This window comes from Falco cherrug, chromosome 8 (genome assembly GCF_023634085.1).
Source record: "Falco cherrug isolate bFalChe1 chromosome 8, bFalChe1.pri, whole genome shotgun sequence".
NCBI classification, from domain to species: domain Eukaryota; kingdom Metazoa; phylum Chordata; class Aves; order Falconiformes; family Falconidae; genus Falco; species Falco cherrug.
The window spans coordinates 17,209,103-17,236,543 of record NC_073704.1 but is presented as its reverse complement, the minus strand read 5'-3'; the positions used below and the strand labels follow the sequence as shown (position 1 = coordinate 17,236,543).

General features: G+C 35.8%; 1 protein-coding gene across 2 annotated transcripts in view; it reads right to left on the bottom strand.

Annotated features, from left to right (window-relative positions):
* The window catches only part of CWC22 (CWC22 spliceosome associated protein homolog), a 35,159-nt gene that overhangs the window by 5,590 nt on the left and 2,128 nt on the right, over window positions 1–27,441 (bottom strand). The window contains exons 3-19 of one of the 2 annotated variants that reach the window (XM_055718316.1): window positions 25,983–26,050; window positions 25,065–25,181; window positions 24,696–24,953; window positions 24,089–24,217; window positions 22,439–22,607; window positions 21,898–21,951; window positions 20,849–20,984; window positions 20,560–20,766; window positions 20,378–20,440; window positions 19,927–20,022; window positions 18,608–18,689; window positions 17,299–17,359; window positions 4,585–4,662; window positions 3,303–3,455; window positions 2,293–2,420; window positions 502–603; window positions 211–407 (exon numbers count right to left, since the gene is read on the bottom strand). In XM_055718316.1, coding sequence (XP_055574291.1) covers window positions 211–407; window positions 502–603; window positions 2,293–2,420; window positions 3,303–3,455; window positions 4,585–4,662; window positions 17,299–17,359; window positions 18,608–18,689; window positions 19,927–20,022; window positions 20,378–20,440; window positions 20,560–20,766; window positions 20,849–20,984; window positions 21,898–21,951; window positions 22,439–22,607; window positions 24,089–24,217; window positions 24,696–24,953; window positions 25,065–25,181; window positions 25,983–26,050 — 2,098 coding nt within the window. The remainder of the gene's footprint in view (window positions 1–210; window positions 408–501; window positions 604–2,292; window positions 2,421–3,302; window positions 3,456–4,584; window positions 4,663–17,298; window positions 17,360–18,607; window positions 18,690–19,926; window positions 20,023–20,377; window positions 20,441–20,559; window positions 20,767–20,848; window positions 20,985–21,897; window positions 21,952–22,438; window positions 22,608–24,088; window positions 24,218–24,695; window positions 24,954–25,064; window positions 25,182–25,982; window positions 26,051–27,441) is intronic. The other variant, XM_055718317.1, reaches the window with a different exon arrangement.

Below are 27,441 nucleotides of genomic sequence, written 5' to 3'. Positions count from 1 at the left end.
GGAATTCAGTTTTTCTGAATCTAAAATACGTTTCCATGAGCAAATTTAGTATTTTAAAACTTTCAAGTTGTTTTTTTTTAATTATTAGTTCTTAAAGCAGAGAAACTAATACTCTAGCTAGTTTTTCCTCAAAACAAGCACACATATAGAAACAAATAGGTACACAGAAGTAACTAGAAGTAAATGGTTGTAAAATTACTGTTTAAGTACCTGAGTCACTACTGTTGTCGCTGCTCGATGAGGAGTCACTGCTGCTGGATGACTCTGAGCTACTACTGCTGCTGTCAGAATCAGAATCTGAGGAAGAGTCTGTCTCTGAAGATGAAGATGAATCTGATGACTCAACATCTTGTTTCTGTGTCATTATCAGTTTTGGTGCATTTTTAAGATGCTCCCGTAATTCATCCCTAATTAACAAAATTTTTTTATTATTATTATTTTTCTTTAGCAGAGGGAAAGGAGAGAAGGAAAGTAAATATCAAATCAAAAAGTGTTCCTCACGTTAGTCCTCCAAGGCCAATAGAAGTGAAGAAATTGATTGCAAAGCGAGTGTTCCTTGGGTTATCCCGAGGCAATAATCCCTCAAAGAAAGGCTGCAATGTTCTGATGGAAAAAAAACATCTAAATTAAACACCATGCAAGCTTATCACTAATTCTCATTTACACTGATAAACTGAAAAAGAAACTGCATGTATCTCCATAGAACAAAAGTTTTATCTTCATGCATTTTTCAATACCTTCATTGTTTCTATCTGATGTATCTAATCAAAACGCTATTTAAAAACTTGCCATTTTATGAAGACAAATTTCTTCACACATACAAGAATTACGTACATACTGTCAGATTATGATAACAGAAAGCCTGATTTTATGAAGCCCTGAAGAGACCTGTGAAATCACAGTAGCCTGTGATAGCAAAGGGTAATACTTGGTGACCGAGAAGTTCAAAGATCTAAGTACCTATCCTGAAATCCCACCAAACAGGGCCCTAAGTACAGTTTCAAGTTTAATTTTACATAAACTAAAGCATCTACTAAATTCTCCATCATACAGAGAAGAAATCCCAGTTTACAGGAAATAGCTCAAGCAACTGAAAGGAATACTGCCAGAATGCAACGCATTAAATCACATACAGGCCTAAAAGGATATATTACTTACACTACACTTAAGGATAAGCAACCAATCCTAAAAGAAAAAGTTTTGTTAGAAAAAAAGTCACAGTAACAGTGCCAGGTCCTGCACTTGGGTCACAATAACCTCATGCAGTGCTACAGGCTTGGGGATGAGCAGCTGGAAAGCTGCCTGGTGGAAAAGGGCCTGGCGGTGCTGGCTGACGGCTGGCTAAATGTGAGCCAGCAGTGTGCCCAGGTGGCCAGGAAGGTCAATAGCATCCTGGCTTGTATCCACAATAAGTGTGGCCAGCAGGACCAGGGAAGTGACTGTCCCCCTGTACTCAGCACTGGTGAGGCTGCACCTCGAATCCTGTGTTCAGTTTTGGGCCCCTCATGGCAAGAGGGACATGGAGGTGTTGGAGCGTGTCCAGAGACGGGCAACGGAGCTGGTGAAGGGTCTGGAGCACCAGTGTTATCAGGAGTGGTTGAGGGAACTGGGGTGGTTTAGTCTGGAGAAGAGGAGGCTCAGGGGGGATCTTATTTCTCTCTACAACTGCCTGACAGGGGGTTGTAGGCAGGTGGGGTCAGTCTGCAACAGGACAAGAGGAAATGGCCTCAAAGTTATGCCACAGGAGGTTCAGACTGGATATTAGGAAAAATTTCTTCACTGAAGGGGTGGTCAAGCATTGGAACAGGCTGTTCAAGGAAGTGGTTGTGTCACCATCCCTGGAGGTATTTAAAAGGTGTGCAAATGTGTCACTTAGGGACATGGTTTAGTGGTGGACTTGGCACCGCTAGGTTAATGGTTGCACTCTACAATCTCAAAGGTCTTTTCCAATCTAAACAATTCTTATGATTTATTTTACAGCTGTATAGCTGACAATACATAGAAAGACTTGCACTTCAAAAATTCTTACACAAGCTGAGTATCATTGGGAAAACAATAAATAAAAGATACATCTCCTAAATAGCCATGCACATACATAAACCCAAATTGATGGTAGCACACTCAGCTAATGGGACTCTTTGCAATGACTAAATCTGTACATTAATATTCTTGAAGTGCTGTAGCTACAGAACTGCAGTCTTAGTTAAACTTGAAAACAGAGTTCTTATCTGCTCTTTTTCAGATAAAGAAACTAATCAAATTTACAGTTTTGAAAATAAATTTTCAACTTACTCATCTTTTAATCTTGCATTTAGATTAGGTAGTCCCATATATTCACTGAGCTCCTGAAAGAATATTTTTACAAAAATTCTACTGGAGGATGTGGTAGTTTCTTCACTCAGTATTATACATTCAAGGACCTGAAAGTATTTAGAAAAATATTTAGAATCCCCCCCTTAAGTATAAACACATGTTCTTTTATTTACCTAAAACCTTTGTTCTTACGGAATAACCAATTTAGACTGATTTTGAATACACACAAACACACTCCCAATAACATAAGCCCTGTAAATTCCTAGTCAAGACTTTCTTCCTCAAAAATTCTTTTATACCACCTGGGAGCAGCTTCTGATCAATTTATGCTAGTAATTCTTTAAGGATTTATTTTATTCAGGAAAGCTCCACAAGAGAAAGTCAGATGTGTGAACGTCTCACAATTAAAGATTAGGGACTGCAGTTCTAAAGGGGTGAAATATCTGGACTGACTTGTGCATGCCTGAAGAATGACAATTAGGCTAGGCTACGAACCAAGAATAAAACAGTATGAAAAGAGAAGTTACCTTGACACTTATTTCTTCATTTTTAATGTCACATCATTATATCTCAGTATGAAAGACTATTTTTAGTTATTTGGCACTTAAATGATAAAATGGCAGTATTTTTTAATTTCTTATAGTTCTGCTATTTACATTGCTGATTAAAAGTTCAAAATTCTAAAAAAAAAAAAAGTACATTTTAATCAACCAATTCCACCTGAGCTCCATAAAATAACAGCTTAAATCAACTCCTTAAGAAGTGGGGGGAGGGAGGATCATGATGCACTGGAGGCAGAAAGAGGAGATGGAGCAAAAGAATTGTTCAACAGTGTCTGAGAAGATACTTAAAATAATCCACTTTGCTAAAAATACAAGTAGTTTCAAATTGTAGAATAAATACTAAAACTAATGTATTATGCATTATTTCTGAATACTGGAGATTAATTATTGAAAAAGAAATCTAGGACAATAGCCTTTTTCACTTACACTCCAGGGAATTGAATCGGTGTACAGGAGATGAGCAAACATCTTGGCAACGTTCCTCAGTTTGTTCGTTTCCAAACGATGAATAGTATCATATTGTTCTTTGAAAATAGCTTCAAAGGATTCCATATATTCTTTTTTTAACATGCAGAAACGCTGCGACAACATTGCACAATTCAAACAACCAGATTAAACAAAATATTAAACATGCAAATAACCTACATCTAAGTGACCTAATGGTGCAAATATTTACTGAACTATTTTCCTTTTAAATAACCATTTGAGGAGAAGAACACACCTTCAAATGAATACATTTTATTGTTTTAGCAGTTTGTCAAAACAAAAAGCTTATCTGCATTGCAAAGTAGTAATTATCAGTTTTGAACTACAGCAAATTATCCAGCAATTTCCTTTACTTCTGTACATCCACTATTTTCACCTGATGTAACCCCATTAAATGTAACTTTTTTCATTACATCATTGAATGACTATTTAAAATTAGAGAGGCAGCAGGGAACACAGAGGCAAGATACTCTGGATGTAAACATTCCAAAGAACATGGAAATTAACGTTCATATTCTACCAAACGTGTAGATTTGTATGGTTAGTGCTTTGTAACCAACTGTCAGCAGAAGTACCACCTCAAATACTGGATAAAATAAAATACAAATGGAAAAAAACCTTCCTTTCAGCATAATTACTCCCTTGAGAAGTAGTTTATCTTAACTAGTCAGATCTGATAATATCATAGATAAGGAAAATTTAACTAAGCGATAACTGCAACTAAATTAGCAATTAGTTACAGAAAAAGAAAGAGCTAGCTGTTTACTGAAAAACAAACAAAACCCACACACACCCACAACCTCAGGACAGTAAATATTCAGTCTTGTACTCTAAATAAAACCTACTAAGAAGAGTCTCCAAACTTCATCCTCAGCACTGTAAAAAGGGTATTTTATGGTACCTCATAATACTTTTACCCCTCTTTAGTACCATTGCTTTGCCACTGATTTATTGCTCTATCGCAATGAGAAAAGAGGGAGGCAAAAAAGCAACAATATGAAATGAGTTCTCTCATTCTGAACTCACTATGTTTACCATAATCAAAATGTTAATTCAATCCACTAAACACAACCAATCAACTAATATAACCATTTTCAGAATGATAAAAAAACTGTTAGTTTCATTTATCCATTAAAGCTTGTTTGACACACAAAAATTAGAGTAAACTAATGAAAAATGAAATTAACTACTATGAAGTGTAAAATCTAAAACCACAACTCACCCCTGCCAGTAACCCGAAGAATTTCTCATACGTTCTTTGCTGGGCACAGCAATCAAGTATCATATTGCAGAGTTCTTTCTGGTTTAAGAAAAAAAACAGTAAAATATTTCTCTAGGTAAATTCACTCTAGCAGCAGAAAAACCCCATCATTACTAAGCACCAAAATACCAGAGAAAGCCTTACCATGGTTGTGAGCTCTGAAATAAGAGCATTTACATAAAACTTCATTGGTAACTTAATTTCTAGAAATTGAGAAATTCAGAAAGCTACTTATCTGGGACATGCATATGAACTTTTGCCATTCAAACTCCCTGTTCTGCTTAAGCTAAAATCTATGAGTTAACACACTGTACATCTAACCAAAAAAGATCAAAACTAATTCACAAACTGACTATACCACAGTACAAAAAGGAGTTATAAAATAGAAAGGTAAGGCTTTGAGGGCTTTTTTTGGTGGTTTTGGTTTTGTGTGTTTTTTGGGTTTTTGTTTGTTTTTAAATAGTACCAATCCCTGCATTTATAGAAAATGAAGATTCTTTGCAACTTCCAAACATCACAATGGCTTCAAGACAAGCCATTTGGAAACTCAGATACAATGTGATGCTTAGCAGCCTATTTCTAAAATCAGACATTATCTGTAGATTTTGTATGTACTAGTATCTTTATTTAGCCATAATTTGCACAACAAGCTCTGCTTACCATAAGCAAGCAGAAGGCAGTGTTTCACTGCAATTGCTTCACCAGAGAGGCCTGAGGGTGATGTTCAGAAAGACTAAACTCAACCTTGCAAGGCCAATATGCCTAGACTTCCTCTATAACCAAGAGAGCAACAGAAGCTTTTCTAAAGAAACTGGTTTAGGCTCATGTTCTGAATCAGCCCCTACAAGAGCAACTCTCCTTCTTGGCCAGGAAGGAGCAGAGGAAGCCTAGCTAGATTAGCCTCCCAAGGCTTTTGTGCATCCCCCCCACTGAGAGCCTGCCTTCCATTTTTTCCCGGTCTCTGTGGTGGACACAGATGTAAAGCACCAGCTGTGGCAGTCCTGCAGAAGATGTTCCTCTTCCATCAATACCAACTATCCAGAACAGTCTTTTTGGAGTACATGTTGTCTGGCTCCCTTTCTCCTTGTTCTCCAGTGCCATCACCCCAAGATCATTATCAAATCAACCTCTGGCAGCTACCTCCTCCTATTCTTCATGCACACACCAAAGCAGAACCAGAGGGAAGCACACACAGGTGGATTCTGATTTGCATCTTGCCTCTAGGAACAGAGCCCTTCAGTGGCTAAGAGCAGGGATCTGGGCAAGTAAGCATACACGAGGTTAAAACAAAGTTACAGACTGTAATATACCTACCAACCGGTTAGGGCACATTTTGAAACATTAAGACAAGTGAAGCAGACATTTTAGTATCAATTAAGAGCCATGAAATACACGGTACTTAAACAAGACTGGAGTTTTTCACCATCATTTTTTTTAATTACTTTTTTCTCGTAAAACAAACTCCATAGCATAAACCAATTCATGACATTCCCAAATAGGTCCTTGGCCGTCAGTCATGTACTTTTATGATTAGCTTAACTTCTTCAAACTAATAATAATGCTCACCTAGAAAAATACCTGATAATTTAAAGCATTTTGTCCTCTTTATATCTTACGCCAGTTTACGGTAACATACACCAGATTTCATATTCTCCCACTTGTGCCGTTTTTCCAAGCATGTATTCTGAAAAGAAACATTTTGCCCATCCCAAATTCTCAAAACAAATAAAAAGCCAACCATGCTGAACAAGAAAAAAATACCCCCTCCAACTAACAAGGCAGCAATGTATCAGACTTACAGATGTGTTTAAAGGCATTCCTTTCAACACTCTCACACTGCATTAGTGTGATGTATTAAAATGCATATTAACTTTTTATATTATCGTGGTTTACAGTAATGCTGAAGTTAATCAGTTTTTAAACAATAAAAAGGGTAAAGTGCTGATGCCACTGCTAATAATGTCAGCAAGACTTGAAAAACAAATTACTTTTTCTTCCTCATCTTAAATGCAATTACAACATTGGTATCCCCTGTGGTTTACAGTAATTAAGTATTTTAACATTTTAATTAAATATTACAATGATTTCTAGGAGGGTATTTTGAATAACCACAAGCATGAAAACAGTTTTGCCCACAGACATTCTTGCCAGCATTATCTAAACAACTCGAGGTTAGGACTAGAGTAACAGTCTTCCAGATTAAAAATTAACAAACTTTAAAATGATTTAATTATTTTTTGAGAGATGGGACAAGTTCACATGACAATCCTAGCTTCCTTTATAGCTTTTAAAGGTTAACTCATCTCTGTACTCCCAATGATAATACTTCTAGTGATGTTTATGGAAGGAAGAGCCCAAGTTTTTTGGTCCATCACTTGCTTTGAAGATTGCAATGAATTTGTTTCTCAATTTTACAATTTATATACTATGTTATTCAACAGTTTTCATACAATGCTCAATAAGTAACTATGCAGCTTCATTAAGAAAATATGTATAACTATCTGATCTGTAAGTAGAACACTTGGAAAATATCTGACATCCCATACAGATGGTGAATGATCTTTTGCAAAGACCCTTAATTCATTATTGTGTCATGGAAAAAAAGGCACTTCCCCAAACTGCTAAGACAGAAGATAAGGAGAAAGCTCCCTCTAATACACTGTATTTCTTACAGATCTCCCTAAATATTTCTTACCAACTCTTACCCAAACAGAATAATGGTTCAACCTAACATGGGAAGTAACATCGTACATTTAAAGGGTAAACTAGCAAGAGAGAAAGAAAAAAAAAACCAAAACCCAAACAAACAAAAAACCTGGATTCACTTTTTCCCCCCAGCTTTACCATTTTAAAAAGCAAACACACCCTGCCCACTCTATATTGTCCCAGCTTCACACAAAGGCTATGTTCACTGCAGATAGAACAGCTAAAGCAACTCAGCTTTCTCACTCCCTTCTCATCATGCGTTTCTTCTTACACTTAGTACTTCCCCCCCGCCCCCATTCGCTTGTTTTTTGACATGTATTTTAAGATTTGCACATTCAGCCAGCCAAGACTGCAATCTTGGAGCTGCCCCACAGGCTGCCTCCAAAAGGTCTCCTTCTCCACTCCCTAGTTGGAAACTAGTTGTTATTTCCACCCCCCGCTCCCTTGCCAGCCACACAGCTCTGTTCCATGCATTGCATACGTAAGCTGAAGCAATCATGAGACATCCCCACCCTGTAAGCTAATGTAGCTTCTTAAAATATAAAACTATCAATGCCAGCACTTGGTTTCTACAAGTTTCTTCACGGAACTAAAGGAACTGATTTGCTGGAAGCAAGCCTAGTAAAGGACACAGGCTGGTTTAAATCAATATGAAATTGGAATTACATGAAATTACTGCCTTGCATTTCATACGTTTGCACTGCTTTTACAGATGCTACATTTTTCCTTTTTCCTCTTATTTCAGTTGAAGTGTATTTTAGTTTCACTTACTACCTTAAAAGCTTTCCCTACTGCTGCATATTTTAATGTAACTGTCACATGTGCCTATTTTTTTCCAGCATCTCTCCTCTTTTTCTTCTTTATTCATTGAGTTGCCACTTAAAGACAAGGCTGGCAAAGCCACAGAAGATGCTTCAGCAGCAAGTGGTCTCTTGGCAAACTACAGGCAGTGCTTTTGGCAGCTTACTATACTGTCTTCAGGTTTGTCCTATGTTTGGTCAGCTAATGGTCTTTCACAATTTTTATTGTCCCTTTCTTTATTACTTTTAACCTCAGCTTGTTTTGTATTTAGAGCAAAGTATGCTTAAAGCTGAATATGGTTATCAAAAATCTTGCAAAAATAAGACTTAAAACATTTGACACAGGAATCATTAACTGGACATAAGGACAGACATATTTTTAATCATGCTGCTACAGGCCTGCAACACACACACACACACCCACCACACACAAGTCTGGCAACATCAAACATTAAAAGCTACTCTGCTACTGTTCCACCTGAAGGCTACACATGCAAAACTTAAAATTAAGTGATGCCGTTGAGGTAATCTGAGCAATTCCATCTCTTTAGGTGAAATGAATACATATGTCTTAGGAAGGTCAAAGTCTAGGCAGAATTCTAGCTAACGCCTGCTATCAGTAACACACAAATATAGCATAATTCTGTAATGTCTTCTGTACCCTCATTTTTGCAGACATCAACATATACCACAACATACACAGAAAAGGCAATGAGGTTCCCAACTATATAATGAAACTGGCTATTTTTGCCTCATTAGTATCTTTAATGTCAAAGATATGCAATTTTAGAAAACTTTTTTTTATGCTTATTAGAAATATTTTAACATAAGTATCACCTGCCACATTTATAAAGCACAGGCAGCCTACTTTCCAAAAAATACAATTAAGCTTTAAGAACTCATGTTGGTTAAAAATTAGTTTTAGCTTTTTTTAGAAAAAGTATTTTCTGGTAAAGAAATCAGTAAGAGCTGAAAAATGTAAACTCATTAAAAGTTATGCGCATATGCTCAAATTAATCTTATCTAATGGATATCATGTATTTAAGGAAGTTGCATCCCATATCAGTATGGTTTAAAAGACCTCATTTAATCCATTACTAATTATTTGAAGTGATATTTTGACTAATCCCTCTACATGCTTAAATGATTCCTCCCGTCAAATTTCTCCTATTCTTGTGTGATCCACAAGCCTATGAAAAATAACCCCTATTCCATCCTTCTGGTCATTCAAGATATCTCAGGTCAGCCAAAGCAACTAATTCATTCCCACCTACTGAACTATTTAGAAACTGTTTTCAATATTAAGTATGTAACCTACATTATTAACTGATGAGAATAAAAGAGGGTAAACTGGTTCCACCAATGGGTCTTTCCAAATTTTAACCTAATACCCAGATTCTGTACCTGTATGTGCATTTCCTGATGTTCTAACTCTTCAGGGATTACACTGATGCCAATGGCACTGCATGTTACGCAAATTAAAGCCACTGAAGAAGCAGTATCTTGCCTATCAAAATTTCATATCCCAACTATAGAGTGTTCAGAAGCAGGGATTATTTTTTTTTTTGATGTTGTAGTCTTTTGAGGCTCCTACAAGTGTGAAAACCAGGTCCAAATTACTATGTAATTTGTAAAAACCTTGATCAGTGTAAAATGGCCAAACAGTAACATAATATAAACAAGTATACAAATCAACATTTTTACCTGAAAAATGTAAAATTTCTAGTGGGAGTGTGGACCCACCTCAAACTCAAGGCTACTAATAGCACTAACAATTCCTTTCATTCTTCAACACCTTTTGAAGACTCCTGAGGAATAGACCTCAGATTGCTTTTCAACTTGTGATCTAAACATCTCTAGCATCAAGTAAATTATCTCAATTTTAAAATATAATTCAGAAGCCATATAAGCTAACCTATGTATCTTATGTACTGAATAAACACTGTAAACTGATGGACTGTCTAAAATATTCTTAGGATCAAACAGATCATAAAGAGATAGCCAAAAAGTTTAGGGAACTATGTCCCGTAAGTAGGGATTAGTTACTGCACCCCGAACTAAGAAACTGCTGCAAACGCACACAAGTCCTTTCCAACATAAAGGAGACTGGGCTGAGGGCCAGCTTCTTTCAGAAGTTTTGAAATATACTACAAACATTCAGCTATCAGGAATTAAGAACCTAAAAAATATATCCATTACATATTATATTTCATATAATATAATGATTATTTTACTGTTATTTATCATACTAAACCATCTGGAAACAAAGAAAACTAATGCTTCAAGCCAGGCTGATGTTCAGATAAGCAGTTAAAGAGTAAGATCACTTTGATTTTGATAGAACTGGCAGAGTTAAGGCAATCTATTTTAAAAGAAGTACAGCTATATTTAATGATAAATCTGAACTAAATGCTATGATAGTCCAAGTTAAAATAGTAGATTGTTCAGAACACCAGGTGTATCCATGCCATTAGACTTACAGTTCCAGACAGTAACACCAAAAGAAGCAGGGAAATAAAGGAACTTTATGCATTAACAGAACTCAAATTAAACATATTTTTAACCACAATGTCAGAGTTAGTGCTATGTACTACTTTTTAATTGATAAATTATGAAAATTCAGATTGATTCAGCATCTTAGGCCCACAAAAAGGCCTGCTTCAAAAGATGGGAAATCTACTGGAGTATGATCATCACCATTTACAGGCAGCAGCAAACCTGTGAACTAATCACGGTGCAGCTGCCAAACCTACCAGTTACAATGCCCTGTAACAAAGGAAACTGATCAATCGAAGAAATCATCAGCTTGATCAGAACATAATTACCAGCTTTAGACAATCCCACTCTATACCAGTTTCCTGGACTACATTCTCACTGAATGTCAGGTCAAAACAAGTACTTCTGCTATATTCAAGACTCAATGCATAAATAGCACAAGAGAGACACTGACACCCCCACCTCTTCAACTATGACTGTTTTGAGCAAGTGTGACACCATCCTGTAAAAATGAAAATGTGTCAAACATGCATAATTTCTTTCAAGAAGGCTATGCCTACAATAACTTTTTTCTCTTCTATTAAATAAATAAACAAAAAATCCTATGACCACTACTTTTGTCTGGGCTAACTGCATTGAAGGGCAGATATTCCTACAGAAGAGCCTCTAATTTAATTTAGCAAAGTTCCAAGCATTGCTGTATACAAGTTTAGTTCACATTACAACCAAAAAAACCCACCAACCAACCAAAAGTCTAAAAGCCAATCTGTTTTACACACATTTTCAAAGATCAAGAACATATGTTAGGTTGTCCCCAGCTCCACCCCTTGAGGGAGACTGGGCAACAAGGCAAGACATTTATTTCCCTTTCTGCTCTCAGCTTGAATGACGCTAAGCAAATTTTAAAATTAAATATTCTGTAGACAGTCAATTTAAAAAAAGGAAAAAAAGAAAAAATATCTATATTCCTCATATGTTTTCCTAAAGATGGATCAATTCTCTAGCTAAGTAGTTGTCACTTCAGTCTAGATTCGTATTACTGTGAGGATCCTTAATTCCTTTCAATAAAAATATCAGAAACTGGAATGTACTCCTCCAAGAAGAGAGGCAACAAAAATCTCTTAAGGGAAAGCATTAAGTAAAAAGCCTATTTCTGACATTTTAGTCAGGCTTGCTTGTTTGCTTTCCTCATAGTTCAGAAGCCAGAACAACTGGTAATACCATACTCCTCTAACTACAGTTTTAATTTATTTAAATTTTCGTCTCTGGTAACGCATGTGATTAATGCAGCTTTAACACAGATGATAAGAGTACTTTTTAAAAAAAGAGAAGTAGTGTTCTCTGTGAGACTGAACATATGGCTAAAAAGCAACCATAAAGTTTGTTTAGAACAGCAGGGAGTACAACAAAGTGTTTCAACTTCTGATCTGCAGGCTTCAGTTGGATCTAATAACACCAAGAAAAGCAAGCCTCCTCCTGTTAAACCTACTGTGAAAAGGAAGAAATTCAACTACTTGAATTTGTTTTTTTCCTTAAAAAAAAAAATCAGCAATCAACACATGAGAATTAATGCAGAAGAGCAGAACTAAGATACTACAGTGTGTCGATCAACAACAACAATAACAAAGCAATAAACTCCTTTGTTAAAGCCTAAGAATCTGTATGGAAGAGTATGAGGGAACAAGAGAGTCCCAATGCACAGGAGACGCATACAGTTGTCTTCATACCTGAGTTACAGTAACAGCATTCACAGATCTGAAATAAAGGAAGCAGAGGCATGCTAGGTTAGTAAGAGTCCACTTGGAACCTAATCCTCAAGTGGGGATGGATGTCAGCACAAGAGATAAAGTAGTAAAATGTAGAGGGTTCTTACACCTGGGCAACAATTCAGGAAAGAGGTCAGAAACAAAGAGGTGGGGGTGAGAATAAAACAATCAGAAGCAGGAAGACCGTGATACCATTTAATCTGCTGAAGTTGTAAGTAAGAGTAACAGGAAAAACAAAATTAATTTGAACATGCTTTTAGTAATCTATTTAGGAAAAATTCTCAGAACTGAGAAAACCTACAAATTTTTTATTTTTTTTTTAAGAAACAGTGGTAGAATAAGAGAGGATCTACAAAGCAACACACACATGGGGATCCTGAAAAACCTGTAATATGAAAGAGACAGTGTGAAAAAGTATCAGGAAGAAGACATGTGACAAAAAAAATTAATATAAATGTCCAGAAGCCATTTTGAAACAGGCAATGTAAAACCACAGAGAAGCAACACTTTTGCTCACGTAAGGTAACTACAACATGCCAAAATAGAATACAGACTGAGGAAACCTGAAAGGTTACAAAAAGACAGAGAACCAAGAAAGCACATTGCTTTTATCTATCAAAGACTAATAAAATACAGAAGAAACTAATACATTTTTGAAGATTTAATTTTAATAATGAAAGAAGGGCCCCTTTGACACAGAAGACAACACCGAACATGCTGGAGTCATCTGAAAAAGGATTAAAAAGGGCGAGAAACTCATCAAGCATAATCAGGAGGGCAGTTTAAAGACAGATCCAGATACAAGAAGCAGATATTATATTTCCAGAATCCTGGAGCAAAAATAAATGAAGGGGGAGGGGAAGTGTCAAGGAAAAAAGAAAAACTGGAAAGCTGGAAATGAAAACTGAGCTTGTGAACCTGGAAAAGAAAACGTGGTTTCTTGAGAAAGAAAAATAGGACACTGCAGTAGGCAAACTTTTCACCCAAAAAAGGGGTACAGGAAAAAATAAAAGGACAAGGAGAAGGAAATGAATAGGTATTTTGAAGGAGAATATACAGTTAAGACTAAAAATTAAATGCATGCAAATCAGATGGGAAGCAGAAGATGAATGTTTCTGTTTAACAGCATCATTCACTTCAGAAAAAGCAGCATTTCAGTTCATGGCAAAATGAAAAATGTGTTCATCTCAAGTCAGAATACAATAGTTTTAGGCTAACAAATAAAAAAGACTGCCGACATTCCCCTGAGCACTCAGTACTGAACTGCAATGCCAAAAAGCAGTATTTTGTACTATTCCCAAGATTATCCATTTGAACCTTAATCCTCTTTCTGTCAGTCAGATCTGCGCGACAGATCCATTACTGATATTAAGCATAAAACCCATTTGTGTTGAACAGCAGTTAATGTGACACAATAATCTGATAATTCAACCACTGATAAAAACAGCTAAATATTCTGAATTCAGCCCTGCTACATCATGCCAAAAATCTCTGTACATAAATATTTCTGGAACGATTAACATGCAAGAAAATCATTACGACTGTATTAGTCTCAAATGTCTGTCTTCAGGTTTTGAATATTCTTATCAGTTTTCAGATTGTATTTAATTGACAATTAACTACTCAAAACCTGTGGAAACCAATCTTGATAATGAAATAAAAGATGACTTTATTAAGTAAAGCTTTCCAGAAGAAAAACACAAAGTTACTGTAAAACCAGACAACGTGAACAAAAATTTTGCAACAGGAATTTTAAGTTTCACCTGCTTCTTAAGCGACATAAAGTGCTTTAAACAATACTTCAGTCCCTGCTTCTCATCATAACTGCCATCCATAGCAGGAGTTGGCACAGAGAACGAGCTCTAAGCTACAGGGTCTTCACTGTAAGAAACAGCCAACCATGACATTATCACAGCTCCTACACTCAATCTAAATTGCAGTTTTCTTACACCAGCTTTGAAGATTCACCGAAGAATTGGTAAACATTTCAGGAATTTCTCAAGACAGGTTAAAGCTCTGACTTGTAAAGTGCAAAGAAATCACAAAGACACAACCATACTGCAATACAGGTTGCTGAAGGTTTCAGTAAAACAGAACAACCCCCCCCTGCTTTACAGCTGAAAATATAATCCTGTGGTTTGTTTTGATAACGAAGGCAGTGGGAATCAATTCAATAAAGGCTTAAATCAGAAATTTTTCTTGTTTAGAAATTTGCAGTTAATTCTACCAGAAGCTTCCTGCTGAGTGCATTCAAGTTTTTTATGCACATGGACAGACTCAAGCCCCATAAATCCTTGAATAATTTTATTGTCTGTATCTGGTTGTTCTTTCTGCTCTCACATTGATCAGAAAACCTCAGGCTTTTTTCTCTTTACCCCATAAACATTCCTTAGGACCTCTAAGTCTATACAACGAGCAAGTCAAAGCTCTCACATCTTTGATTATGGTGAGGTGAAAAGTAATGATTTTTAAGGGGAAAAAAAGAAGAGGCCCTGTGATAAGAAGATGCAGCTTTACAGCCTTTTTGAACCTTGAACTGTAGTAATTCCTACAACTAGTATGAAATCATAGGTTAATACTGATTTATTTTGCTCTCTTTAGATACATATACTTGCACACATACAAAATGCCAAAAATACACTTCTGCATTTATTTTAAAAGCATTTCATTCATAGCAATTACAGCTGAATCATAACTACATCACTTCAGATTCCTCTTTTTTTAATAGGGTGGTGTGCTAACCAAAATAAATTATCTAAGCATCACAAACTAATATTCAAATATATAAATTCTTACTTATCCAAATGTAATAGTTTTCAAAGAATGCTATAGATTTTAATATTAAAACTGTGATGTTCAGTGAGTTTCATACATCTTCCAAAGCACAAAGTCATAGGAAAGTATCTGTTGGAATGAGATGTTAAGAGAACAACATAATATTGTCTAGAGACTTGACTAGACAGCTAGTGGGATATGTTTTGCCTCCTCCAATCATCTGTCTCTAAAGAGACCTGAAAGTAAGTGAAAACATTTCAGAGATTATAGTGCTGCTGGTCACAAAGCTACTGCGCTCTAAATTAGTTAGCATTGTATTTAATTGATTCCCAACAGTTCCACATATATTCAGTTTACTCATAATTCCTTGAGTCTCAAAACTAGACCCTGGAGTTGCCGAGAGCTTTCCTACAAAATCAGGAGTAACAATTTTTGTGTTTGCAGTGCAGCAGGAAAAAAGAAACCCACACGTTTGCACATTTAAATTTTGCATACAGAAACATTCATGTATTTTTAATTTGTGATTGATAGGGGAAATATAAAGTTTCTCAAAGCTGAGACAGAAATAAATCCCTTCACAGGATTATGTAATATAAAAAGATTCATAGTCACTAAATTAGCACCCCATAAAATATATGAAAATTAACCCCTTAAATTCATCTGTGTTTGTCTAGTTATTTTTATTTGCAGCATGCAAAGGCTTCACAGAAAGCAAAAGAAAATAAACTGGCAGCAAATATTAAGTCAAATCTCAAAAATACAGAATAAACTGGTGAGAGAAAGTCTACTTGTTTTTACGCACCTAAGATTCTGACTAATAGGTTAGGGTTTTTTTCTTCCCCCAGTAAATTTATTTTTTCTGAATAGATCTTGTCCATGGAATAGTTAGTAGTTGACAGAGACTGCAATGATATTGAATACCAAGAATTAAGCAGTTCTCCAAGCAGTTACCTAACGAGCACAGTTACACAAGTTGTTATCTCCATTGTATGATACAGCACATATGTTCTAGATTGTTCTATGCTTTATAGCTGAATCATCTGCTGGAAAACAGGATCTTTTTTCCTCCTAAGAGTTCTTCAGGTTATGCTGCACTGAGAATTATAATCCTGTGCATGTTTAGTATCGCATTTCATGCACAGAACTATAGAATTAGGTAAGAAAATGCAGAACAATCATCTGAATTCTTAGTTTACTTCCATGTAAACTGCTTAATAACAAAATAGTACAAGAACTGGAAAAAAATAGGCAAACCAATTTCTGATTACTAGATTAAACCAAATTTCCAAAGAACACCTAACCACAGCTCAGATCTCCACTTACTAGTTATTATTATACTAATAAAATTACTTCTACACACATTGTTTCAAGTAAAACGGAATAGTGATAATTAAAGTCACAAGAAAATTAAAAGCTCTCTCAAGCGCAACTCTCATGCTGATGGCTTACAGATGACTGAAAAGCTGTTTATAGAATTAGATGGGTATTTACATTCTACCAGGATCTAATATAAGTACTAGCTGAAGGACAGTTTCCTTTACTCGAAAACATACCAGTTGTATTGATCTTGCAGTGTTTGAAGACAAAACACATTTCGCCTGATTGTCTCCAAGATCACAACAAAGCAATCGTACTTACAACTGCTTTAATTCAATACACTATTATTCAAAGAGGACTGTAAAAGAAAAAAACCCCACATTCTTTTACCACTATGCTACATTTCAAGTCCCACAGAGAAAAGTCTACAGCAGCCTGCAAGTATGACCTTCAACTCAGTTGCTTCAGAGACACAGCTCTGAGAATCACTGCCATGTTACAGTACTTTTGTCATAGGATAAATGTTTCAACAGTCCAGCCAACAAACATCTTCAAAACAGACTATGAGCAAACATTTGAACTGCTTGGCAGAAAGGAGCAATTGCCCAAGACAAATGTCTTACGAAATACACGTTAGCCTATTTGCTCTTAAGATTGTAAGACCCATTTTGAGGAACAACAGCTGTAAGGAGTCATTCTCATTCACCTGCTTACTATACAAACTAGGTCCCAGGACAAGAGCAAGGATTCTAGACACTCCCATAATACTATTTCTTAATAATGTTAACAAAAAACAAATAAGCAGCAAGGCTTACGGTCTGACTTTCAGGAAAGTCCATCTTCAGTAATTTGTGAGCACATTCTTCAAAGTCTAAGCTGCAATAACAGAAAAAATACTTCTCAGTATCTGTGCAATATACAGTACACTAGACACTTTTCAGAATTCTATTAAGATTGATTGTTGGTGCTGAAACTTCAACTGTTTTGAAGTATCTCATTAACATTTTAAAATCTGTTTGTTTTGTTAGGGTTTTCTGTTGTTTTTTTAAAATAAATATTTTGTATTTCATAGTTTATGCATGAAAATTAATCCAAGTCATTACATTTGCAGACAATTTGAAAACAAGATAATTCGAGCCATTATTACTATTATATCATCTTACAAAACTTAGCAAAACACAAACATGAGCTCATTTTACACATCCTGAAAAACAGTGAAATGCAAGCACTGTACATAAGCTCCGAAGTAAGTATATACCACACACACCACTCTCCCATTCTTGCATATTGCAAGCCTTTAGCTACCAGTAAGCACCTTCCCCCACCCAAGTAAAAGACAAACAAACTTGGGTATGGCAAGAAAGTATTGAACAGTAACTTTCAGAAACATAAGAGCCTTTCATACATCTCAGTATGGTATTAATTGATATGTGTAATGATCAATACCACAACTACATTATCTCATGTATCATGCAGGTTCAGACCTGCAGAATATTGAGGGTCATACCTACTTTTGGAATTGAGTGGCATCCAACAGATTCATCTCTCCTTTTACCCAGGTAACACCAGAGTTATACCACCCCGTTTTGTTTATTTGGACTTTGTACTGCAAGGGGATTTCATTTTCAAGTTGCATACAAATAGAGTATACTTCAGGGTTGGTATATGTATACTTAGTTTCCAAACAATGCAGATGGAAACAGGCCTAAATAGTACCACACTACAGAACTACTTAGTCTCTGAAGTGGAGGAAATCTACAGCATCTCTATTTTAAGTGTGTTGCAGGTTTTTTTCAGAAATTCTTCAGATGCTGCATGATCTGAAGATCACCAACTTGTTCACTCAGAACATTCTGATTATGGCAATCCTCAAAGAAAAGTCCCACTCAAACATTTTGAAACATACGATTTATCTTAGAATGAGAATTCGGGTATTTAATTTGTCAGAACAGTCTGCTTTATACAATCAGGTCCGGCTCCCTAAAGAACACCTCCCTGTTCATTTTTGTTTGGTTGGGTTTTTTTAAATTGCACATTAAAAAAGAATTTTAAAAGAAAGAGAATTCCAGTTCACCCATTTCAAATTAACTACACTCATACATGTACAAATTATATTAGATTTACCTTGACTGAATAGCAAGATAAATTGTACGACGGAAGGAGACCAGGTTAATTTCTGTTTTGTCATGGACAGTAACTTTCTGACCTGGGAAAGAAAAACATGGGTTTTAAAGAGAAAAACATTAAGGCAGATAGTAAATAGTAAATAGAGCTGTTCTAAGAGATTACACCTAAGTCTGTAGCGCACTGTGCAACACTTTTTCTAGAAATATTTAGGACTATTTGGCATGTTTATGTTTTTATTTTTACAGAGAAGGAGAGAAAAAAAAACCCATTTGCCTCATTTATAACTATCAAGTGAATATTCAGAGGTTATTTTGTATCTCTATATATCTGTAGAGATTTTAAGAGGATAACTCTCCTTTTAAAGACCTTTCAAATGACTTAACCACTGCATCCTCTCAGTTTAACATTTCTTGTCCACATTATTAGCAAGGTATTTTCTGCATAATTTAACTATACAATGTTCTATGTAGTCTCCCTGATTTTAACAGGAAATTATTTGTTTCAGTTATGCGTAGGATCTAGTTACAGCATTCTGAAGTTCTGTTTTGTCCTGGAGCAAGTATAGAAACATCCATTCCGAACCAAAATCATTCGGGTAACACCTTCATTCATAAGGTATTCCCTATTCCTTCATTATTTTAAAGTTTGGTAACAGTATAAATCATGAAGGAAGCTCTGCTCGCTCATTTGTGAAATATGCCAGCAAACTGGTGAGGAAATCCATTCTTGGTATTCAAAAACAGGACTTAGCTGGCTTTTCAATAACTCAGTCCGCACAAACACTTCAGTTATATTCATCCATCAACCTTTTTCCTAGGAATCAAATACATCCTTTGAAAATGTGTAAACACTGACTGCTTCCACTTAAGATCAAGAAAAGGGGCTGAACTGAACTAAGAGCTTACAGAATGTAAATACAGTTGTAAGAAAACTCATTCTGATTTTGAAAGTGAGCTAAAAATATGATAGAGCACTAGCAGGCATCCAGGAAGGTTGTCTTTGCTAGTTTTTAAGACAGTGTTTTCATGTTAATTGTTTTTAATATCTTATATTTGCAAGGCTTTTCTCACATGAAACTGATATGGTCAAGAACAATCAGGCAAAGTTGCTTTTCATTTTCTGCCTGTGCTGAATGCTTCCTTTTAGACTTTTACACTTTTTGCTAGTAAACACTAGCAAATCTGAGAATAATTTAGGATGAAAACATCCCTTAACTTTTGAACATTCTTAGTGTCACAAAATGTGTAACAAGTTAAGCTTTTCTTTCCCGTTTCATCTACAACCAATCATGAGTAAGGTGTCAGTCATATGCTTACCATCTTCATCCTCCTCCTCCTCCTCCTCTTCATCTTCCTCACTACTTCCACCCTCTTGATCTGCTTCAGATTCACTGTCACCTTCATCAAGAATTTCTGGAAGAGATGTATCCCAGATTAAAGGAATATAGTCCACAGTAGTTTCATTACCAAAAAAATCTTGATCCAACATCTAAGAGTGAAAGAGTGTCTCAGGTGGAGAATGTGGGAGAGCCAATAACATAGGTCATAACAGAATGAAGATGTAGCTGGAGGAACGACGCTGAAGAAAATAGCAGGATTACATTGGAAAGTCTATGATGAGCTGAAAGACAGTTACCTGGGACACAAATACCACCCACTGTTAAATAATAAACATTAGTAATAATAGTCAGATAAGTAAATGCCAAATTAAGTGTGCAAATATATCAATATTACATATAAAACTCATATACACACACAACCCCCCTACCTTTCTTCAGCGTTTTGTATTTCTCTTCATTTTCCATAAAGTTTGGATCCATCTTGAAAACATCTTTAAAATAAAAGAAAATCTTCATTTAAAATACAAAATGAAGAAACCCATAAATATTTATTTATAATTTTGTTTTCACAGAGAATGCAGTCATGGAATTATCTTCCATTCTAACTTACTAAGAACATCCTCTGGGTTGTAGTCATCTTCTAATGGCAACATATGAGTAAACTGATCCTCCTCCTCCACTAGATCTAATCCCTCTGGAATGATTGGATGATCCTTGAAGCCATCCTTCCGTACAGCAAACATGACTTCTATCATATACTGAACACGCATATCAATTTTAGATTCATGCAGAATGTGTCGAAGACGGTCAAAGATTGCTTGGGAAAGACAGAAACGTAAATATGAAAAGAAATTACCAATACAAACACCAAAATACAAACGTTGGCTAATTATACTTACCATTAATACCTCTAGGAGAAACTTCTGTTAATTTGAGCCCACTCTCTTTAATAAATCCAATTGCTACTTCAATACTGTCATCAGTAGGCCTTTCAAGAAGCAAAGTGAGCATTTCCAAACATAAAACCTCATGAGCCTATGGAAAGTATATCAGTAAAGAATTAGAATATACAACGTTACACAATTGTTACAGAGCAGGTTTACTTAACAGAACAGCCCAGCTTTTGAGGATGCTTCTTTACTTGTTTACTCACACACACAAGGCAACAGTAGTGGGACAAAGCTAATCCAGAGGAAGTCAAAACTCCAAATAAAATTTTACCACTTGTATTTACACCAACTTTGTGGTGAATGTGACTATGTTATTGAAATGAACAAGCAAACAACGGTAAACCTTTTGCCACTAAGAAAAAATTAGAATGCATTTCCAAGAAGCAGAGAAACCAGCTGTAAGTGTGTTGTGTCTATTATTAAATCAGGTCTTCCACGATCAGGCACACAAGCAAATGGCACATCTCAGATTAGTTTACTCTATACCAAAATGCTGCACATGGCCAATGCATTCCTGAAACACTGTTTCTTGCCATTTAAATTTGAGTATCTGGATTTCTAACACAAAGAAAGTGGCATAGGGCTGGATGCAAATCCATTTTAGATGCAACTGACTCTAGCTCTGCCTACACAGATGTTTAAGTCAGATGACAGTGCTGCAAGAAAACTCTGTTCTAGATTTGTGGGACAGAGCCTCGGATGACACTTGCTTTGCATCAAGATTTGTCTCAATACCAGCCCAAACATATTTATGAAGTCTGGGGAAGCTCTGGAGCCTAAGTACAATAGTAAGTGATGATAACTCCATAGACAATTACCAATGTCTTTTCTAGACAGGTCATACCAATCTAAAATTGGCATTAAAAGGAAATTTCAACTCAGATTTTCAGTAACCTTTAGAAAAGGGAGAGCATCCTCACCTAGGCTACTGCTGCCTTGAAACTAAATAAACAGCATATAGGGGGGTTTGCATTGAGTAGAAACATAAATTAACATACCACATTCTGATTCATCAAATGTGCCACAAACTTTGAAGATGTTAGACAGAGTTGCTGCAAAACAAATAAACCGGGAAATTTTAACACATAGTGTATGGAAGGAAAAATTTGTAAATCAGACTTACTACAAATTTGTGCATCTCACGATCAGATTAAATTATCCCAAAGTAACTATTTTGGGATACTGGTAATTGTTCACAATTAAGACAGTACACTTTAAAATAAGAACCAAACCAAACAAAACCCTTCCTGCCCACCTCAAAACTTGTTCACAATTAGGACAGTACACTTTAAAAACAGAAACCAACCCAAGCCCTCCCTGCCCCCCTCAAAACTATCACAGAACCAACCCAGAATAAGTTGTCAAGCTTTCATGATACTCTAAAACTACTAAAATGTACTAGCAACAGGCCCCAACCCATTCACCTTGACTGTGTTCCTTTGAAGTACCTAATTTTAACACACTCAATATAAGGTTAACACAGCAGAATTACAAGTTTCAGCATTTTGCTGAATGCAAAAATGTGAACATTTTACATACCTTATCATTTCTGCGATATCCTTTGCGAAAATTTAGTATCAACCTCTTGAGAATCAATTCACCAATATTTGGAAACTTTGAATTGATAATGGCCACAAGAGCAGCATAAACATGGGTAAAAATTGGAGAGGCACTCTGAGCTTGCAGAATGGATCTAGATAGCAATCCCCTGTAAAAATATGTAAGTTTAAGATTTTTCTGGGTAATAAAACATTTAATGTTTTATGTGATATGTACCGAAGAAAAATAGTATTGTACAGCTGGAATAGTTAGTAGATACCAAATAGTCATTTTCAAACAGTTATCATGCCACAAATGGAGTTTTACAAAATGTGTTGCCCAAATGTACCTGAGCTGAGAAATTCTTAAAACTGACACTTTATCTTTCATTAAGTATTGTTCCTATTAGAACTACATTTGGAAATGATAAGAAAGTAAAGTCTTCATCTTGTATCCTGCAATCATCCTATTTTAACCCCAACACAGGCTCTTCCTAGCTTTGAAATTTGCATGATTGAGCTGTTTCTTTTCCCCAGCTGAAAAAACAAACCCCTGTTTATGACAGAAGAGATACCTGCACTGCAACTATTTATGAAAAATACAGAAGTGCGTTCTAGTACAATGATAACTTAAACACACAAACAAACTTCTAAGAAATAAAAATCATATTTCCATAAAAGGTCCCTAAGAAAAAACATCTACCTAGAAGTAAAAAAAACAACGTTCAGTAAAACCAGAATGAGCAAAGTATAATGCTTTTCACTGTTTTTTCTCAAAAGAAACTACATATTTTCAACATAATTTTAATGTTTGGAACTAAGAACTGATTATAAAAGACTACTAATTAAAGTCTACATGAATGTAAACACAGGACTCATGAGATAATAGCCCTTTTATTATACTATGGGTGTCTAACAGTTTTATCAAGACTGAAGTCTGAAAATAATCAAAGACTTTTTTCCCCTCCTCCCAGTTTTGCTATTTTAATATGCTTTAGCACATAGAATTTGACTTTTGCTGTAATCCTAACATGAATCTTCAAAATGCACACTGGTACCCAATTATCATCTTTGTGGTCTATTGAAATTAAAAAAAAAAAAAAATCTCCTACATGGTACTAATTACTGCATAAGGACCTCATTCCTACTTATTTTGGAGTTGGCAAATGGAACAGAACTTATGTCATACCAGTGCACAGAAACAGGATATTTCATTTTGAAACTATTTATTAGTTACTTCTCACTTACAAACTGAAACTGGTGTCGTCCAGATCCTATTTACCCTCTACTTACAAAACTCAGAAAAGGACTTTACAACTAGATAAAACTTCTTATCACTATTTTGCTAGTTAGATAAAACTTCTTATCACAATATTTGCAACTCAAATTTGGAAGTCAAAATTAACTGTAAGGAGGAAGGAAATTATGCCATTTTCCACCTAGATTATTTTGAAATGTATACTTATAAGCCACATACAAACTTCTATGGGCAAGTGTATTCTAAAAACATTCCCTCTCTAGAATTTACTTAGTTCTCTTCTGTTATTCTTATGCTATTTGCAGGATTCTGATCATCCCATCACATACGATATACATGAAAGCAGTATATTAGCAGAACGCAAAAGAATTGTTTTAAAATACTAAGACTTACCTTCCCCGAACAATATTTTCCTGAAGGAGCTCATGAATGATATTTTCAATATTAGAAACATTCACTTTGTTGACAAGACCATTGATCGACTTCTTCAAGGCTTCCCAACTCATCCTCTGATACGCCAAGCTATTCCAAAGGTAACACAATTAATGCCTGAATTTGAGGAAGCACTGAGTGAATATATATATATATATATAGATATGAAAACGTGGATGTAAGCTGTGATTAGTAAAACAGGTAAGAAAATACTACTGCATAAATGTGAAGACTAGTTCACAATTTTACATTTAACTATCAGGAAATCACTGAACCAACATGATAAACCAAAATGTAATGCTCTACAGATATGGTATAGCCCAATACATTCAGTTTTCTAAGATATTCCAAGAAATCCCTGGTTATACTCTGTATCCCACTTTCCCGTTTACAGTTTGCAGCAGAAGCAGGTAGTCATAATCTGATTCTCTTACCTTTCTTCTGGTAAAAATATACCTTCAAAACGATGATCACAGCCCTCAAAAGGTATCCCATTTTCACCAACACTCACTAAACCCCTTTATTGTTCTCCTTTTCAGTAAAAATTCTAATGTTACTTTCACCTCACCTATTTTTATCAGTGATTTGTTCCTGCATCATCCTGAGCTTGGCAGGTGGAATATATGCACCACCCGTGCGAGTAAGGATTGGATCCACTTCTTCTTTCTTCTTCTTTGAAGTGGTCTCATCATGAGCAAGTGAGCTCTGGACTGTCGACCTCTCTGGACTCCTATGGTCAGGTGATGAGTATCTTCTCTGTCTCCTTCGATCAGATTCTTTCTCCTCCCATTTATCATGGTATCTCTCTCTTCCCCTTTCCATCCTTCTAAGAAACAAAACCAAAACCACCACTACACACGCATGGGTTCGTGAGAAACTTTCACATTTTATACTTTAAAATCAGTATTTTATTACTGATTAAGAAAGGGCTTGATACCTTCCTTCTGAAGTTCTGTCATCATAGTATTCCCTTCTTGAATATTCCTGATCATATCTGCTGTCATCAGAGTACCTTCTCTTTCTGGGAGATGGAGGCCTGTCATGCTCTATATCCCTGTTTGCAACCCAAGACACAAAATTTTTAGTAACAGGCTTAGAAAAGCAATGCTATTAATATCTACTTGCAATACAACACAGAACTGTTCTGCTTCTGCAACCTGCATTTCAATATCCATATCATTCAAACAGAAGATGCTCCATTTCTGTTAATTTCTTGTCAGCAAAAAATAATCAAAAGTCAAAGAAGCACTGTAAAAGGAAGCTCCTCCTAGAACTTAAAATTAAATGCTAAATGGCAATAACATCAAATACCAAAAGTAAATTCAGCACCATGCCTTCCTTGGAACATATGCATTCATTCACCTACTTTTGCCTGTATAGTATAAAACAGAATAAACACTATTAGAAAAAAAAATTGCATTGTGTTTAGTTCAAGAGGTTTCATTCTAATTAACATGTGAAATTAAAAGCAGACTGGTAACCGTGCACCTCATTTGTAGACTGCTCTTCAAATACTGTTTCTCCAGCTCCTGCTGGCACCAATAATTTTGCTCTAAAGTGAAAATTGTGACACCAGCAACACATGAGTCAAAGAGAAAGCTGGCATCTAGTTTCTATTTTCAAGTTCCATGACAATTTAACTGAACACTAAGGACTTTGTTAACAAGTCTAATTACTGCTATATTAACATGCAAGTAGTCTATTAAACCTACACTTACTTTTCACTGCTCAGTTATGGTAACATATAAAAAGAAATGGAACCTGATGTTCAGTTGTGGGTTTTTTTAAAAACTTATCTAACCCACTATGTGAGGTCTAGATACAAAATTGTAGGGTATAAAAATAATCATTCTACCTGTCCTCTGGAGACAAACTTTTTTGGCGCGAACTGTAGTTTTCCTTCCTTTCGTAACTGGAACCATGCTTTAAGAAAAGAGAAAGAAAAAATCAAGCCCCAACATTATATATTAATTACTGTGAGCACATGTCTTGAGATCAAAGCGTACCATGTCTTCAGTTCCCTACTCCTTTAGGGCCATCAAATAAAGCTAATGGCAGTCAGTTATGACAAGGACAGCTGATTCCAAGTAGGTAGTTAAGCAGCTGGACTCCCTGCTACAGGATGCTGCAGACACCAAATGCTTCCATACATTCAAGAGACTCGACAATCACTGAAGAAAAATTCACACAGGTTACCAGGACAAATTTATCTGTCTCAGGAAGCTGCAAATAGGCAAACAGAGTATGTGGACGGGTGCTTTTAGAGCTGCCCTGTTCCTGAACTTTGCAAGGGATCTGCTGTCAATTACTGCTGGAGATGGACCTTCTGTCTGCCTTTCCTGCTTCCTTCTTCCATACGCCATTTTACACTTTGTTGTATCAAATGCAATACAATGCAATTAACAGAATTCTACCACTTCTTGTTTGGAGAGTGTCTTCCTCCTAAGAATTCCCCTTACTACATAATTTCTCCTTACCTTCCTCCTTCTTACTACGATTTATTTTCTCATGAGTCACTCCTTGCTTCATACATTATACACATCCAAGTTACACTGTTCCACTTGACAGTTCCTCAAAGCAAATATAATTCTAGATTTTTTTGAAATGTAAGTTTGCAGGACTGTTTAAGTGATATACGTTTAATTAGTTCACAGCAAATTCTTTGGGCTGAACCATGACATACAGAAGTATGCAGTCATACACAAAAATCAGAGCATGACAGCATCTACAACACACATAGGAAGACATTCACCTTATCAAGATGTTTCAAAACTACTTTGGTACAGCTAAGAGGCAGCTTCTATAACCTCTATACTTCCATTGTAGGCATCCTCTCTTCCCTTATAATATTATTTGTGATTTTTCAGAACCACAACCTCAGGTTATATGCCAGTGATTAGCCTGTGAAATAGGTAACATTCACCTTGATGCATAAACTCAACACAAGGACCTACTGTGCACCTTTACTGAACTTTTTCCAGAAATACTCATTTGTTGAAATGGCATGCTACCCACTAACACACCAGCACACTGGGTTTTGCCCCACCAAAGAACCAGCTAAAACTACCAGTTAGTACAATACAATGACAATCTCATTCCTAAGCAGACCCTGATGGACAGGTATAATCGATGATCCCCAAAAACTTAATTAGAAAGAAAAGTATCTTTACTAAATGGCAAGTGTGGTGTCTATAACGAGCTGTGCCAGTAAAACAAACATTAACTGAGGCTTTCTAAAGAAATAATAGCAACACAAAGATTATGAGCATCATCCTATCAATAGACTGATGAGGCTAACTTGCTATCACCCAGCC